General features: G+C 43.1%; 1 protein-coding gene across 3 annotated transcripts in view; it reads right to left on the reverse strand.

The window, feature by feature from the left end:
* Nucleotides 1–6,037: 6,037 nt before the first annotated feature.
* THSD7B (thrombospondin type 1 domain containing 7B) overlaps nt 6,038–18,424 on the reverse strand; it is a 358,700-nt gene continuing 346,313 nt past the window's right edge. For all 3 annotated transcript variants that reach the window (XM_054830722.1, XM_054830723.1, XM_054830724.1), the window contains 7 exons: nt 17,068–17,227; nt 16,529–16,702; nt 16,344–16,439; nt 15,179–15,261; nt 13,382–13,574; nt 9,782–9,869; nt 6,038–7,174 (listed from right to left, as the gene is read on the reverse strand). In XM_054830722.1, coding sequence (XP_054686697.1) covers nt 7,093–7,174; nt 9,782–9,869; nt 13,382–13,574; nt 15,179–15,261; nt 16,344–16,439; nt 16,529–16,702; nt 17,068–17,227 — 876 coding nt within the window. In that variant the 3' untranslated portion in view covers nt 6,038–7,092. The remainder of the gene's footprint in view (nt 7,175–9,781; nt 9,870–13,381; nt 13,575–15,178; nt 15,262–16,343; nt 16,440–16,528; nt 16,703–17,067; nt 17,228–18,424) is intronic.

An 18,424-nucleotide genomic window follows, 5' to 3' on the forward strand; every position in this document is an offset into this window, starting at 1 on the left:
TGTAAATATACTCTCTTTCCTCAGAAGAGGACAGCAGTTTAATGACAAATTGAGTGAAATCTCACGTGGCACGAAGCAAATAAAATAGTAAATATTTCAAGTTACCGCTTTACTGTAATAGAGACTGCATTTAAAAATAATTGCTGTGGATCCGCTGTATCGTACAAAGGAATGGAGTGACAACACAACCCTGATGTGACACACCTGCATTACAGCTTTTCATCTCAATTCAGACTTTAACAGCTATTCTCCACCAGTCTCTACTGGAGAAGAAGTAGCAATCTTGTGATGCTTCCCAGCAATGAGAAACCTGCCTGAAGGTCATCGCTGCCACCACAGAGTGCAGCCATGGGTCATGGAGTCAAGCTTATATAGATGTATGTCTCTGATGCTCCTCTGCCAAGGCCATCGTGCAGATGCCATTGCAACAGAAACCAGAGCCAGGACCGGGGCTGGGATATAAAACCCCATTTTCTCTACTCCAGGACTGTCAGGGACTGGAAGATGAAGCGTTTTGCCCTGTTGAAAGGGTGGTGTGGGGCCATTAGAGAAAAGAACAGATCGCTGTCAGTTACTCTGCTGTGACCTGTCGCCGCTGTGACTTTTCCTGGCAGTCCCTCAGCGTGTCTGTCACTGGGAGAGACGGCTCAGACACACTGTCTGAGTTTCAGCGAATGTGTTTCTTAGACCTCTGAAAACAAACAGTTCACCTATAGCGGCTGAAACACAAGCAGTCACTGGTGCTTCAGCTGGGCTACAACCTCCCCAAGTTCTTCATAGTGTATGTTGGAAGAAAAAAACCCTCTGGCATAGAGAAATCTCTTCTGCAAAGTCCTGCTTTGGATTGCTTATCTGAGGACAAGGCTTTTGTCTCATCAGAGGAAAGACTTAAAACACCTGCCACAAAGAGCAAAAACCAATGTCGACCGTCACTGTGCACTGTCCACATTTTTTCTCAAAGTGTGGAAGATGACAGATTAGATTTAAATCTCTGTTGCATCCTGTTACTGAAACAACCCTGGATTTCCACCCTCAGGTAGACCCCAACTACTCCACCTAAATAAATTTGGATACACTTGCTCTACCCAATGCGCGCAAGCTGAGAAGCTGCACCCTTCCGCTGCAGAAGAGCAGCCGCAAACCACATTTCTCACGGTACACACGGATCTTTCACCGGTCTGACCCATCAATTGATGGGATGTTCTTCTGTAATTCTGTCACTGAATTAAATCGACTAGCAATGCAGAAGGCAAAACCAAATTGTGTAATTAAATTGCTTAATTTGCCACATGAGGCATTTCAGGATCGATGCATTCATATTTGCAAAGGGCACCGAAGGTGGAAAATTCTAAGGAAGCAACAGTCAATAACCTGTAAATGATCTGATCATCTCTAAGTGAAGTCAATAGCATCATTTACTGACTTTGGATCAGATACATCCCCCCTTTGCCATCTCCAAATACGATTTTGCCTGATGCTACAACAGTGTCAGAGGAGTGACACTAACTGTACGTTAATTCCTGCTAAACCCGAGTTTCAGAATGCAGTTACCAAAGGCTGGTTGCAATGGAGAGCGGAAACGTCGCATTGCTCCTTGGCCTAATCCTGCTGCTGCACAGCGTTGTGATTACCGGGCAATGGCAGCAGCTGGGAAACACCATTTCTGGGCTTCACCCATCTGCTCAGACACTTCTGCAGAAAAGCTACTCGAAGCGTGCTCACCTGGGGTAGGAACCAGATTGCACCCAAAAAACATAAAATTACAACTGCCATCTTCCTCATCTGAAAAATTAATGCTTGGTACTCCACTTCATCGCGCACCGCTGAAAGATTCCTCACTGTTATTACGTTTGAAGAGGGTTTTTTTTCCAAATGTCATATTGGCATGTAACAGCCACAATATTCATAACATGCAGGTGAACCTTCATAAAGCAGAGGAGAAAATTAACATTCTTCCTTAACAGAGGAAATTGAATCTGATTTTTCATTCCATCAAAACATCTCTTCACAGACAGGATAAAGCCTATAAATTGCTTTAACCCATGTATCCGTCTACAGCCCATTCTACACACTATTGTAACAAAGCATGTAATCAAAGTAAATGAGCATAATTACCAACGAGTGCAAATATGGGGTTTCTGGATTCTTTTCACAGACATTTCATATGTGACCATTTTACCATATGTTTACATTAAAAAATAAGAATAAACTGTATTAGATTGGAAAGCAAAAGGGTATGCATTAAAAATTTATGCAGAAAGCATCCTGTAGCCATGATTCCTATTATAACTCTTCATTCAAACCTAGTCCTTTCTCCCCAAATGTACATACAACCAAGTCACAAAGCGTGGCCAAGTACCAACCCGTTCCAAGGACAGCGGGGCCCCGTGCTATCAGACTTCACCGCCAGACTCACATTTCTCTCTACCAGGTAGGAACAGAAACAGCTGGGTGCCATTCCATTTATTTAACGGTACTTCGGGTGAATTCCTCGGTGCTTTACACTCATGTTTCTAGTCCTAGTTATCCCGAGGGGTCAAACAGACTTCTTTAAGGCAACCTCAGAGTCGTTCAATTTTCTCGACCGGTAACACCCCCGAACACATCCCGTACCCATACGTGCAGCTACGCTGGGCAGGGGGGGCCGCCATCACCCGGGGTGATGCTCGTCCCCGGCCAGCAAAGCAGATGCAGCAAGACCAGGAGGAGTTACACGCGACTTACTTTATCTCCCACATCTGACAGAAGCAGGAGGCGCGACCCGTCATAAGCGTTACGAGTCAGGCCGTGTCACATCACGACCGCTTAACGGCACGGCCGGTGGCACAAGTCATGTCAGCAGTTAAATGACAGTAACAGAGTCACCTGTCAGGTCGTGGCTCCGGGAATCAAGTAACACATGCGTATTGATGGCACGTAATAGTATGCGCACAGACACATCTTCATAAAGATAATATAAATCAAGCTCCTGTCCAGGACAGGCGCATGTCACAGCTCTAAAATGTGGAAGTTAATTCATTTAAATTAGATTTTAAACCAGACGGAACTGTAATCTGTCCCGAGGCATGTTAATACATCAGGTATCCTGATCCACCTTTCAAAAGGACCTCAGCTAGATCATTTTTTTTCTGCATTGCTACCTCTGGAGTGAAAACAAGCCCCAAAATTGTATTTAAATTACATCTCTCCTTCCATTCGTAAGTACAAATTAAGTTACATATTTACAAAAAATAAGTCTTTCAAGAAACCGGCTATGCAACCTTAGCAGCAAATGACCTCATCTCTGATGATAACTTCATACTTATCAGGACTAATCCAAACTGGAAGTGCTCAACCAATTTTTTTTTTTCCCAAGACAATATTTTCTTCATTTCCTGATGAAACTGGCCGTGAATGTAAGTGCACCTAAAAGAAAACTAAGTAATTAGGCTCTTCTTCGACACATATGAATACAAGCACAAGCTAATTTACAAGTCTTTAGCTACATTGTCTTGAAGGCATTTTTTACACTACTCTGCTTTCACAGCAAAGAAAATGACAGTCTTTGTTCTTGACTGTAGCACCCGAATTCGAGTGTTCAGTGACAGTCCTGGTATGGCTGCCAGAGGGGAGTACAGCTGGGATCCAGCCCTACTAACATGAAAGCTCCCCAAGAATTCAAAATATTTCTGCAGAAAAAAATGTCATTCGATTTTACATACCTCATACAAAAGCCCAGGTGTTCACAGTGTTTAGGCACAACGATATGCATAGACGTGGTACCTGTGCATACAAATATCCCATTTCTGAGCATAACCGAAATAATTGCAGGAATGATGTAGGTATGCAACACTTCAAATACTTCCTGGTAATTTGTTTTCTGTGGTGTCTTATTTCAGTTGCTGCTGTTTTGTTTTACTGTTGTGCGTTAGAGGGTCTTGGAATGGAGGAGAGAAAATGCCACAGAAGACAGATCTCAAAAAAAAAACCCCAAGAAAAAAAAAAAAAGAATTGCACGTTTTACAGTTGTAATACCAAAGTAGAAGACACCTGGCAGCGGACTTTGAAATCAATAGTGTTGAAACAAAAGATGACAAAATGCAGACCGTCATTATCTGGTTATTAACTACCAAGACAGACTGCCAGGGCATTTGGCAAACTCTTCACTTGCAGATGCTTTTACTCACAATGACATCATGTCTTAATGAGATGCCCTAGCTGGGGCTATAGGAATTACCTTCCCGAACGGGACCAAGAGCTCTCTCCTGTCTTTGGCAGGGGTCACCATCAGCTGCTTCAGCATAAAGTTTAGAAACCCCGAAATAGGCAAGAATTGGGAGCAATCCTTCTTCCACGCCATGACTTACTTTGGACTCTGAAGGGCAGGAATTGACTTCAGTGCTCCCACGGGAGGCCGGGCATCCCTCCCAGCAGGATACCCAGGGCTCTTACAAACAGCAATAATTTTGGTATCTGTCTAAACAACCAATTCCCTTTTTTGCCTTACGCTGCATTCTCAGCCTCACGGACCCTGCAGGGCCACCAGCTCCTCGGTTCAATTTCACAGCTTAATTCAATCCCAAATTATCAAATAACCGCAATTACATCATGACATTTGAATCAGCGCGCTGTCCAACGAGCAGACGCGGGATTCATGTGCACACCCGCAGACACAGCGCACAGCCGGCAGCAGCTGTCTAACAGCAGCCTTGCGAGCCTTCCCCTCTTACTTTATTTTATTTTACAATTTCAATCAGGTGCACTCACTCCCTACAGGGCATTACTGAACTGCAACAACTCTACAGCAGACGATGTCCCTCGGTCCCAGCATGAACCATGGCCGCTCCCTTTGGAGACCCCGTGGGACTTTGGCCAGAAGCTGCTACAGCACAAGTGAGGACACAGAGTGTGAAGGCCACCAAACGGAAGCACAACCCCAGATCCATCTGCTCAGGATGAACACACGCTGCGCAGGGCTGTACCTGGAGCTCCTTCTCTCTCCCAGCAGTTCACAGTACAGCCCGCATCTCCTGCGCTGGACATCATGGCTTGGACTCTAATCTACCCTGATGTTGAGGGCAATGACCCCATGTTGCAGCTGCCATTTTTTGTTATTATTACACCAATTTCCCCACTCCAATGCCTTTTTGAACAGCATGCTTAATTGAGTTTATTCCTTCATTATTCAGAGTACCATTCTCCTCACATTGTATCCCACAGACAAAATATATTAAGATCTGGCAGTATTCTTCCTAGTAACACTGGATCATTATTCCCTTTGTAACTCTTACTCTACACATGCTACTCAAAGGTACAGTACAGGGCATCATTAAAAAAAAGATTTAGCCCCCCAGTGTTACTGAGGAACACCAGATCCTGCTTTTCATACCATAAACAGTTATAGCTCTACGGCAGAGAGCAGGGCCAGCAGAACATCTTCAGGGCCAGAAACAGGTGAGACAATTTCCCCTTGCAATTCCATCAGCCTTCTTTTTTTTTTTAAATGCAGGAAGAGGAAAGCGTATTCCTGACCTTGCTTTGATGACACAGTATCACCTCAATTTGATGCTGCAGGAAAAACACTGGATAGGTGGGATCCTGACCTGGGGAAGGAAACCTATCTACCACTCCATCATTTTTTCAATGAAACCGTAATATTCAAATCACTTTACAAAGCTGTGAACAGCAACATAACGAGACGAGCATTGCCTTCTGCCCTAGTCATACCCTTCTCTTGTGATGGTCTGCTCTGACGTACCTCCGGATTGAGAAGGACCGCATAGGTGCCAGACTGGTAACAACTCTTTTTTCTCTTCTTTCTAATTATTGGAATAAGCAGCAGCATTGAGCTAAAAATAAGACCAAGCGTTCTCCAGATCTGCAATTATTCTCTCAACTTGTACTTGTCTACAATATTTCTTTCACTAATCACTACAGCACAAAACATGCCAGAATTGTTTGAAATCCGAGAGCAATCTCAGACACATTAAAAGACTAATAACGAATGTTGTTTACACACATTTAATTCAACATACCAGAAGCAATTTTCTCACTCTCTTTAGCATTTTATTTGCTTATAAATACAAGTCAATACCACAAGATGGCACTTTCTTACTTGCGACACACACTATTATAAACACTTACCCTCTTCAAATGTTCCCAGATGTTTACGACATGTAACTTCTCAGTGGTTTTGAAACATTTAAAAAAGCAAGACCTTCTACAAACTGCATTTGTGTTTGATGTGTATTAAATGAGGTCAGGTAATTAAATTCAAAAAAAGAATTTATAAATATTTCAGATAAGAAAATTTAAATACAAAAGCAGAGTTTGTATTAATTAAACTGAATAACAATTTAAACTGGCCATAATGTATCTACATGGTTTAATTTAATTTAATTTAAAATACTTCTTAAACAACCAAATCCTCTAGCCATTCATCAAAACACCTATCTACTCAACTCTTTAAAAAATATTCTCGGTTAAGAAACCACCTATGCTTTTTCATAACAATCCTTATGCTGTCCTGCAGGTGGAAGTGAAGCAAAATCATATTCCAGACCAGAAAACAGGATAAGAAGGAAGAAACTTTAAAAAACCTGGTAGCTTCAGACACGTCAACTCATTCTTCCTCGTGTTTCTCAAAATACATGATCCGGTTTTAAAGTCTTTGAACGAAACGTAAACACTAGAAAACTCATTGTTGAAATATGTGAAGAATAAAGAACCCTGCACTAATATAGTGCATAATGATGCTGTGTCAAACTTGTCATTTACAGTAAATGTCAGATTTTCCTCAGGATTGTCATGCCTTTTTTCACTAATTCTTTTTGATGTCTGTAGATTCTCTTTTTTTTTTTTTCTATTTTATTCCCATTGCTCAACAGGAAGAGAAGTATTTTCTGGTCTCTTCAGAAAAGTTTCACAAGATCCAAGTCTTTGACTCCATTTCTTTTTTAATAAAGAGGTGGCAAAATTTTAAGCTTGCAATACTTCTGTTCTGCCCAGTATATTACACATCAGAAGATTCCTCAAAAAACTGAGAAGTCAGAGAGTTCCAAAAAAGAAAGCAGTTAAGGCAGTCGATGTCTACATTTGGATTTCTTTCTTATGTTACATGTCAACGTCTCCATCATAGGCTAAGGTTAGAGGCTTCTGCTGTGGAGGAGTGCTTTGATGCTGCTTTGTTTTCTTGCTGCAAGAAAAATATTTCAGGAGACAAAATTATAAACTGTAATAAGCTCAGAAATGCCATCAAAACCCAAATTTCAACAGAAAAAAAAAATCAACTTCCTACGCCAGCTATTTCATTTTGCGACTCGGTGACACTGCGGGACAGTGACTACTTCCAAGAAAAACCATACAGATCTGCCTGCGCGCTATTACGTGTGTGGTACGGACACACAGCCTGCCGAAAACGGGCAGCCAACTCTGCTCTTCATCTGGAGAGGAAATATAGCATATTTGTCTCCCGTGTCTTCTCACAGCTGACAAAACAAGGAACACCTCGCAGAAAAATTGAAACATGAACTGTCTAGGAGTGGGATATTCTCATTTTTTCTTTGGCACGGTATTGAAGCAACAATAATTATTATTGAGAAATACACTTCCACACCAGCCTTCGAGTGATGGAGAACTATGTAATGTTATTTCAAAAATCCTCTGTGAAGCCACAGAGAAATGGTAGCTACATAGCTTAGAAAATAAGGGAACTGCAACTCCTAAGCAGCATCCGAACACTGTTATTTAAGCTTTTAACTGAAGAGAGAGACTGAGAGAAAGACCAAGAGAGTGAGAGAGAATAAATTGGTTTTGGATGAAAGAGGGTAATGATGCTGTGAAGCCACAGTTGCGACTCGCTGGTGGCCTGCCCTGATCTGACGGGGGCTGGGGCAGCTTGCACCATTAATGTTCATAAAGCCCAGGCCAGCTCCATGGTCCTAAGGGACAGCTGTGGGTGTTGCAGGACAGAACCACAGAATACTAGGGGTTGGAAGGGACCTCTGGAGATCATCCAGTCCAACCCCCCTGCTAAAGCAGGATCACCTAGAGCAGGTTGCACAGGATTGCGTCCAGGTGGGTTTTGAATCTCTCCAGAGCAGGAGACTCCACAACCTCTCTGAGCAGCCTGTCCCAGTGCTCAGTCATTCTCAAAGTGAAGAAGTTTTTCCACATATTGAGATGGAACTTCCTGTGTTACAGTTTGTGCCTGTTGCCCCTTGTCCTGTTGCTGGGCATCACTGAAAAGAGTCTGGCCCCTTCCGTTTGACATCCACCCTACAGATATTTGTAAGTACTGATGAGATCCCCTCTCAGTCTTGTCCAGGCTAAACAGCCCCAGCTCTCTCAGCCTTTCCTCATATGAGAGATGCTCCAGTCCCCGAATCATCCTTGTAGCCCTCCGCTGGACTCTCTCCAGTAGTTCCCTGTCTTTCTTGAACTGGGGAGCCCAGAACTGGACACAATATTCCAGATGTGGCCTCACCAGGGCAGAGTAGAGAGGGAGGATAACCTCCCTCGACCTGCTGGTCACGTTCTTCTCAACGCACCCCAGGATACCACTGGCCTTGGCAGCAAGGGCACATTGCTGGCTCATGGAGAGCTTGTTGTCCACCAGGACTCCCAGGTCCTTCTCCACAGAGCTGCTTCCCAGCAGGTCAACCCCTAACCTGTACTAGTGCTTAGGGTCGTTCTTCCCTAGGTGCAGGACCCTGCACTTGCCCTTGTTGAACTTCATTTGGTTCCTCTCCGTCCTCTCCAGGACACACGGATGCTGGCCATTGCTCCCTTCGTATCCTCCAAGACGCATCAATGGCAGCACCTTTCCAAATATTCAAACCAGAGAGCTTAACACTAGCTTTGTCAAGCTAGGCCTGCCACCCCTGTCCGGGGCAAGGGCTCCTTTGGAGGAGGGCAGGCATGTCCCTCAGCAGCAAAGCCCAGCGACGCACTGGTGTAGACCAGGGCTTCGGTACACCCAGTGCCCTATCTCTAAGAGCGGCTGGTAACAGCAGCTTTAGACACAGGACATGTTTCCACCTGATGGATTCACGGCAAAATCCTATTTAGGGATTTCCTGAGCTGGAGCATACATCCAGAAAACCACAATTAACACCCAATCTCCCGTGAACTGTTATGCCATCTTTGCATCCATTTATCTTCCTGGCATGCACAGTCCCCGGCAGCGGTAAGCTCACAAGGTAATAATGCGCTGTGTGAAAAATAAAATCTTTTGTTTATTTTAAACGATCATTTCATCAGATGCCTCCTACTTCTTGTATTGTGGGAAATAAAAATTCCCTAGCACCCCTTTCTACTCCATTCATGATTTCATAGATCTCTATTGTATTCCCACATTAAACATCATTTTCCAACTGAATGCCCCTATTCTATTTAGCCCTTCCTTGAGCAGAAGCCAGCTCCTCAATCCAATCAGCCTCCTTGCCTTTTTTCAGTTTTACTTTATCTTTTTTTTAAAAAAAAGAATACAATAAAAAGCCCTTTCTAATCCCAGCAGAAGTCTGAATAAATACAAGGGCCTATTGATAACCAAAAAGAATTCTTTCCCTGCATGGGCACCATACTTCTTCACAATTATGTCCATTAACATTTACAATTTGGAGAGTTTTAAATTACTCTGAGGTAGGGGCCAAATGAAGGCAGTTAAGTAATCCAATCTCCATCCTTTCCTAAAGCCTCGAGGATTAAATCTCTGCAACACAGAGCACTGTGATACATGTTGGATTGTTTAAACAAAAGCAAATTAGCTTTTATTTAAGGACAAAATATATGCCATACTCACCACATCAGGTAGGATGTAAAAATCAGGAAAACTATGAGCAGGAACCCGCCAGCTGATACTCCATATACCCACATCTTCAGTTTACCATCTGTTGGAAGATGAGGAAAAAGGACAGGGGGAGAGAAGTGGAGAATAAAAATTTCATTCTAAAATACACAAGTTCTTAGGAGATTAAGTAAAGAGAAAGCAAACAAGCAAAATTAGTAGCATCACTGATGGCAAACACAGCAATGACTGGCTGTGAATAATCCATAAACTCCACATTTTTGACAGAAGAAAAGATTCCAATAAAAATCAATTGTTTTGAAGACTAAATCTTAACTTTGGTAAGGAGTGTAGATTTTCCTCAATGAAAACAGAAAATGAACTCTTCGTCTCAGTTTTCCAAAGCAGCGTTATTTCATAACCTTCCCTCCAGCTGAGCTCCTGCAGTTCATTATGGGCAGCAGAAGAAATACAACGCGGCCAGGCTCCTGGCCGTGGAAAGGAGCAGAGACACGAGATAATTGCGGTACATTCGCTCAGAAGCCCCAGTGGCTGCTCGAGCAAAGGCAGTTCAACGTTGAGCTGACCCAGACAGAAAGGCAGGAAACACCTGCTAGGTTTAGCCTAAAGAAAAGAGGAGTGAGAAGAGATGGGATTGTTCTCCATAAATACTTGGGGGTCAATCGGGGTAAACACCAGCGAGCACAAGTGGAAAAGCTACTCAGAGGTGAAAAACGCTTGGGCAACAAATGGGAATAAATTCAGCTTAGAATAAAACCAAGAATATGCTTTGTAATAGTAAGAGGGATAAAGCCGGGCCACGGAAGCAGGAGATGTAAGTGGGTTTAAGACATCGTAAGGCTCTTGACAGGGCTGTTTGGGTTGCAATGCCAGGACTCGTCTGCGACCCTTGCAGGAACCCCTCATGCACACGTGAGCTTGAGTGTGTTGAAACATCTCCCTCTGATAGAAAGTCTCAAAACACGTTATTTGGACAGGTCCTTAATTACAAGCTTTGCATTAATAATAACTTTTAAAAGACCAATATTTCTGGTTCTTGCTCCATCCTGGCTGTACAGCTTTCCTTGCGGGGAGCAGCGATGGTATTTTTTCCATGCAGGAGCAGTCTGAGCTGATTCCTATCAGCAGAGCTGTTAATACGTACTGGAGGCAGGAATACCAACCTGCGCCGTGCCCACAGACACGGTTTGACAGAGGCCGTTTCAAACTCAGCCATGCAAGTGGGGAGTTACTTCGTAGGACAATCACTGAGCCTGTTTTACATTTTATCTCTGAATGATGAATTTTTTCAAAGGGAAACATATTTAATCAGATCCTGTTCTTTCTGTTTGGTTGTGGGTTTTTTTTTTTCCTTCCAGGTTTTGTGGAAAGGCTGAGCACCTCTCACAGATTTTCGCCTCAAAACAATTACAGCTTATCTCCCATGTGAGGAGAGCTCCATTCACTAGGGCTGGGTCGTTGAGTTTTTTTGCTGAAGTCTGGGTATGAAATTTGTTGCCCTCTCAACTGGAGATGGCCAAGAAACATTTAGCAGTCCTGCAAAGGGACCGTCACAGCCGCAAGAAGGCATCCATGCTTTTCATCCCCAATGTAAAGGCATTGGACCATGTCATCCTACAATTTAAACAATGCTATTTAAATCGCCTCTCAACTTGAAAGAAGTTTTTGTACCTGAACTCTGGCCTCCCGGAGTGTGGTAAAGAAAGGAGCAACACAGCCTGATTCAAAATCAGTTCTGTGCACTCCTGCAGAGCATTTAAAAGAACATCAACCTCATTAAATCGTAATAAAATTTGTGTTCCAAACTGTAACCAGTAAGGGAAATAACAAATTAACTGGAGAAAGGCATGTATACTTTTACTGACAGATGTAAGTCCTTAGACATCCACGAATGCAAAGGACATTCTGAAGGGTGGTAAATGCCATCCATACAGGCAGCGTTCACCATAGGCCGGCGTAAGTGGTAGGTAACAGCGGTTTCATGGCTCAGCTAACAGTAATTATTGCAAACCCCCAGATTAGTAAGCCCGAGAGCCTGTTTAAGGGGAGTAATTACATATTTTGTCAAGAAGTTAGACAAAGGGGAGTGATTTGAAGAGGACCAGCCTTGAGCTGGGGTCTGAAGGGCACATGCAAGATGCCATGGGGTTGGTGATACACTTAGCACACCTGGGAAGCACGTTTATTCCTTTCCCATATATTGTTTCTATAACATTTCTGCCCTAAAATTAAATAACACCATGTTCTGTAAAAGCTCCTTAGTCCTTATTTCTGTCTCATAGTCCCTGGGGGAGAACTGGCTCACAAATGCTGCACTGAGGTCAAGCTCACCAGAAGCTTTCAGGGCTGCAGCCTCAAACGCTGATTTAAAAAGAGGATTGCAGCACCCACCTACACCTCTCTCCCTTTTTCTAACCCTGTAAAGGTACCAGCTGAAGAGATGACACCTAAGAAAGACAGTCTACTGAGGGCCACGGATGCTGACAAAAAGGCAATTAACCCCAAACCTGTGACTCAAACTGCTGGTGAACAGTGTGGGCTTCTGGATGATGGGTTTGATCAAAAACCAGCCAACTTTAAAAGGCTTTGGACCGAGCTCTATTAGCTCGGATACTGTCAACGCAAAGGTTAACTACTGTATGCAAATCAAATATGTAAATGTAACATTCAAAGTGTGATCACATATATCAGACAGAATTACAGCTCCCTGAATCCTGTAACAGAACCTTTTGCTACATGTTTTCTGAAGTCTCGTGTTCATTACAAATAGGAAACAAATCCAATGTCAGGGAACAGAAGAGGGGGAAGGCTGCACTGCCAGTATTTTAGAAAATGGGGAGAGCTAATGCATTTCAGTAAGCCTTGACATGCCTGACACCTTCATCTCCCATTTTAAAGTCCTATTTGCATTTTAGAAATTTATTTTGACTAAATTAATCTTGCAAAATAACAGTCAACATGGTAATCAGCTATTACAGCTACGGCACCAGTCCTGTGGATCAGCCGGGGCACATCCAGTACACAGTTCCAACTGGGAAGCATGTTACGGTGTGGAAGCCAAAGATCCGCTTGGGATGCACTGCTTGGGCACAGCAGCTTGCCTGTTTTTTGTGTTTTGTTGTTTTTCTAGTATCTTTACTTCAACACTTAAAACTCTGTACTTTCTACCTTATGTTTTTCATATACTTTTGAAATATGGCAAGAACCAACCAATGTTTTCTTTAATGAAATCTTAAGTACTTTCCGCTCTGAATCTTCTGAAGCGCCAGTGATCAATATCTTTCCTGGTCCAAATATATTACTTCTAGAAACATCATCAGATAATAGTTCTAAGCACCCCCCAAATCACATATGAGTATACTTTTTTGCAAAATATTATTGCTTCGTTCTGTCTCTGCTATCTCTCAACATAAGAGACTGTGATTACTCCGGACCGGCACAAAGGAATGAAAGATGGCATGCAAGTTAGAAACTGGGAGGCGGCTGTGCAGCTCCCAGACACAATCTCTGATGTTATGATCTACAAAGCTTGTACCTTTCCTCTACAGAAACACTGTAAAGACAATTTATTTCATTCATATTTAAGTTTTTCACCTGGATTAAAAGGTTGAATAGACCATCCTTTGAAAATGTCATGCATTTTTGAGTTGACAGGTTTATTTTTTCCAGCAATGGTCTTAACATCAGCTTTCTTATCTTCTAAACCTGGTATCTTCATGCAGTAGTCCAGGAAACCATTTGATCTCATTATTTCTGTATATCCTCGCTCACAACCGCAGACTCCTCTCTAGGTGATAAAAGGGAATTCAGTATTAACCCAAATAACATCCTCTCGCAGAACAGTGCAAATTGTCGGCAAACTATGAAGAAACTGCAAGGTACATCGTGCATGGAAAACTTCACCACCACCAAACCAAGCAAGTCAGGAACTGGTGCCCACAAATCCATTTCAGTTCCAAAAGCCAAAATATACTCAGGAATTGGTTGAAAAAGAGTCAGTAATTACAGAGAAGCCCAACATACAAACATTTTCATCCTAACAGGCTTAATAACAGGCATCTGTGGCTTCATCCAGACTCCTCTTGCCAGTAACAATTTTCCCACTGACCCTGCTAGAGATTAGAAGAGACGAACAAGAAACAATCCCACTTCAGACCCAAACCCTCCCAATGTATTTCCACTCCGGTATTTCACAGGGTTATCTGAAATAAAGCTTGCTTTCTTATGGCCAATTATCCACTGCCCTGGATCAGTCTAAGCAGTTTCTTCAAGAGGTTTCTTAAAAGTCAGTGGTTTGCTAAATAGATACTCCATTTTCTGGATTTCTACTTTGAAACAGCTTTATTTAGATTGTTTTTCTTTCCTAATTATCTTATAATTACAATGCCTGTCTGAGGTCTGATACCCACGGTTACGATCCAAACAGGTGATTGATTTACAATCTCCGTGATAAGAATTTAAGTCTTGACATCAGTTTTGTTGTCACAACATCCCCCACTTGTTGACAGACATGATCCTGAGCTTTTTTTGGACAAAAGGTGAAGTCTCGAGGGTTTTTATAGCTAATAAATTCATGCTTACCCATCATTTTTATGTGCTGGTAGGCTCTGAGCACCTCTCAGCCACATTCGTTTGCCCATGAGCTAGCTTCCAATGGTAATTCCTCCCACCAGATACTCATGTGAAGCTGAGAGCTGTGGAGGCTATTTTCAAAATATAAATATCTAAACCCCAACTGTCCCTGGCTACTTTAAGGGTTCTGGGGTTTATACTCCATCACAGTACTGACACAGATAAGGCATTTTCGGAAGCTCTTTACTTTGGAGTTCGGTACTGCAGGAAGGGACATTTGTAACCTCCAGGCTCACGTTTGCTCAGAGGCAAAGAAGTGGCAGCGGCTCCAAGATTCGGCACGTGTTGCAGATGCTCAACTTTTCAGCGAAAAAGGTCACTTCCAGGTTTTGCTTTAGAAGGCAGTATGGGGATGGTGGGATCACACTGCTACAGCTTCCCTACGCTCATGGGGGCTTTCTGTGTCCGTGGAGGAGCAGGGGAGGACATACTCTTTTATCTTCTCTTTTACAGAAGTTTTAAACAGTCAATTTTCTACAGGAAAATACAATAGCATTCAATGAAAGTTAAGCCAAGATGATCCAAAACCCCTCCACTGAACAAAACCAAACTTGCAACACCACGTAAATACCCCATCATTCGTTTGCGCAGGTTTATGAAGGTTTCCTTTCAGACTGAAATTCCCACAACTTCCTCGAGGTGGTACCATGGACACACTAAACTATTTTCTAGGTCCTGGAATGCATTTAAGGTACAGAAGCTAACTGAATAGATTTTGTGGTGTTAATTTCTCAACCATATTATGCAGCGAGCAATTACCTGTGTGCAGTAGGAGAATGGTTTTCTGCACGCTGGGCTGCAGTGCCGAACTTCAGCAGGTTTCGTCCGAAGAGCACACCCTCCTGTAAAAGAAACTACTGAGTGCCTTCAAGGGTATGTTTGAAAATGTTTTTGACTCGGATCACCATCATGTGAGTGCTTGCTTACTTATTTTATATAGTAAAATACTAGTCTATTGAGCACATTAGCATAGTATCTGTAGGCACTGCATTAATTAATTTGCCTTAACAAGGCAGGGAATTATTATCATGCCCATCTTGTTAATGGAGAACAGAGATATACAGATTTAAGCAATTTGCCACAGGCCACATAGGAAGTTGGGGACAGAATCAGGAATTAGATGCAGATCTTCTGTGTCCTCATTACTGTCTTATCTACATAAGAAGACATAATCCACATAACGCCTTTGCCCATCTCACTTGAGGAAGTCTGTGCTTCTATAGGAATAAAAACATGTTAATGAGTTCTTAACTACTCGGCAACCTTTGCACATAAAACTCTGGTTATTATCTTAACTAGTCATTAGAAACAGAACTAGATAAGAACATTTGCCTTTTCATTTCTACTCTCTCCTCATTCACCCTGTGCATATTGAGACAGATCCTATGGATGTGCAGGTCCTACTGCCTTTGCAAATCTCTCGTGGAGCTTCAAAGTGCTGACCACAAATTTCCCTTTTCATCCTTCGCAGGCAGAATTTGTAGGTCACGGCAACAGCAGGAATCTCACAGCTTGAGCACTTTGAGATTCCTGTCTGTTGAAAAGAAGAAGAGGTACAGAAGCTGGGCTCTCTACCACATGTGTGATGTTCTCTTCTGTTCTCCACAGTTACAGGAAGTTTGCACGAACAGCTGTACAAGCCAGCCCAGGAAGCCCTTTTAGTACATGCACACTCATTTCTCCCCATGACCAACCCAACAGTAAGGGTAACTCACCCAAACACTCTCGTGTAATGACATGTGTGACATTGACCTGACAGCAAGACCGGTGAGCTCCATCTGCCTTTCCTACACACCAATCTGAACCGAAATTCTGGAGGAGTTAGGAAGGCTGTCCAACTGCCCTCTGAGCAACCGATGCAGAAGAAGAAAAACCTGAATGCAGACTTCCATTCATAGTTGTACATGGCAATTTTTGGATATACCTGTGACATTTATTCCATCTGAGCGCTGACACCACACCGTGCGTATGTTGTCTCGCCAAAGGCTGGTTTTCCACAGGTAGTCATAACACTTCCCTCCTGTAATACCAACACCAGTTAGTCTTCACCTTGCAACAAAACCAGAATAAACTCTCAAAGGGGAGGAAGCAGCGCTGTTGACATCCTACCTGAGCAAGGCCGCGTTTCCATCGCTTGTCCAGAGCAGCTCTCCTGATTCTCAGGAGACTGAACGATAAATGCCCTGGATCGGGACTGGCGACCTGTTGTCTCGAAGCTCCTGCCATTGATGCAGGTAAGCTCACAGGAGCTCCACTCTGACCACTCTGTCAGGTGGCAGTCACCTGCACGTTGAAAGAATAAATCACAGGTTTTCAAAAGGAATCAGTCTTAAAGGATAAGGACAACGTAAGCGTACCACAGCTGCAATAGTGAAATACCCCCAGTTTATCGCCCAGTGGTATGAATTATTAAGATTTTCTGCTTCATGGGGAATCTCATTTTCTCAAGAAAGAAAAAAACAAAATCAAACCCAAACCAAACAAAATCTTTTTCAGATGCTCTAGAAACAGCAGACTGAGCATTTACGTGCTCTGCTGAAGTAGAAATTCTTAGTACATCGGCTGACAGTACTGAGAGCCACGGAAGCATCTCCACCTCAGACAGCCATCACAGGCAGAAATGCACCAGGACTTTCCAAAGACTTTACCTGGGCAAGGCACAGAGCACGGTAATTGCAGCACGCTCTCTTTCAATGGCAGCTGACCACATAACGCATTTTCTACTGGTTTGGATGTAGCAGAAACAGACGCATCGTGCACTACGCACGTGAGGTTGCGGACTTGCAATCCATCGCCACACTGCCCACCCTATGAAAGGATAGAAGGGAACAGAGACACACGTCACCAATGTTAGCAGGTGGCAGAAGAAATACGGTTGATTCCACTTAAGAAGACTTCAAAGATATAAATTTGGTCTTTGGACTACAATAGTATCCCCGGTTATGGGAAGACAAATGGAGATCTCCTCTGTACACATCTCCACAGAAGCTCAGAGGCAGAGCCACAGAGAAACACGTGTTGTAGCCAAAGCAGGAGAAGAGGTGGGTACCATAAAAGATTAATACTGTCTTCGGGGTTGGCCCCTTGTGCCTTTTACTAGAGCTAGTAAATTTACTGATTCTTAATTAGTGACCAGTTACGTGAACACAGAAATTTTTGGCTTCTCTAAAGAGGCCAAGAGCAGAGCCTGCCCATCAGGAATGGACATTTCCACTCACCTCCTTTGACGATACAGCCCAATAGGAGCCCTTACATGGATTGAATCCTGCAACAGCAAAAATCCTCCAGCACACTTAATTAGGGTTATTGCACACTAGGCTGTTTGTGTCATTTATTAAAGGGAGCTATTGGTTCTGGAGTAGACAGAGATCACCAGCTCATGTCACACACTCTACCAAAACATCACCCACCGTCAGCCATCACCTGTTTGCACTGAACCTCATCTGAAGAAGCAATAGGAGGCTCCATCTGAGCTACTCCACACTCATCAGCCCAGTTCTGAAATACTTAGTCATATACCAAACTACTTGCTGAAGAAAACTTCCTTTACCAGAAAAATCGATATTGTTTGTCTAAGTGATGGTCAAGGGCTGAGGATGTGGTAAGAGCTGAAGCACTGAGGCTGTTTCTAGAGGCTGGAATTGTTCTCATCTGAAGAATAGAGCTGCCCTGCGTTTGAGGTGTGATGCTCTATGAACTTGTGCCTGAAGCCTTGCGGAAACCACACTTTACAAAATTCAGTAAATAAAACTGAAGAAGAAGGATGAAACACTGTGTTTATGTAACCAAGGGAAGTGGTCCTTTGGATCACTTGGCAGTGGATTCTTTTAAAATAATGGACTACATCTGCACAACAGCATGGCTCCTACCGAGTGCATTCATTCAGCAATGGGTTTGCCAGCAGGAATGGCTCTCCTGCATACACCTGGTAGCTTTTCCATTCTCTCCATCCCTTCCATTGCAGACACACAACGAAATGGAAATAAAAGGATAACTAGCTGGATT

This window comes from Grus americana, chromosome 6 (genome assembly GCF_028858705.1).
Source record: "Grus americana isolate bGruAme1 chromosome 6, bGruAme1.mat, whole genome shotgun sequence".
NCBI lineage: Eukaryota > Metazoa > Chordata > Aves > Gruiformes > Gruidae > Grus > Grus americana.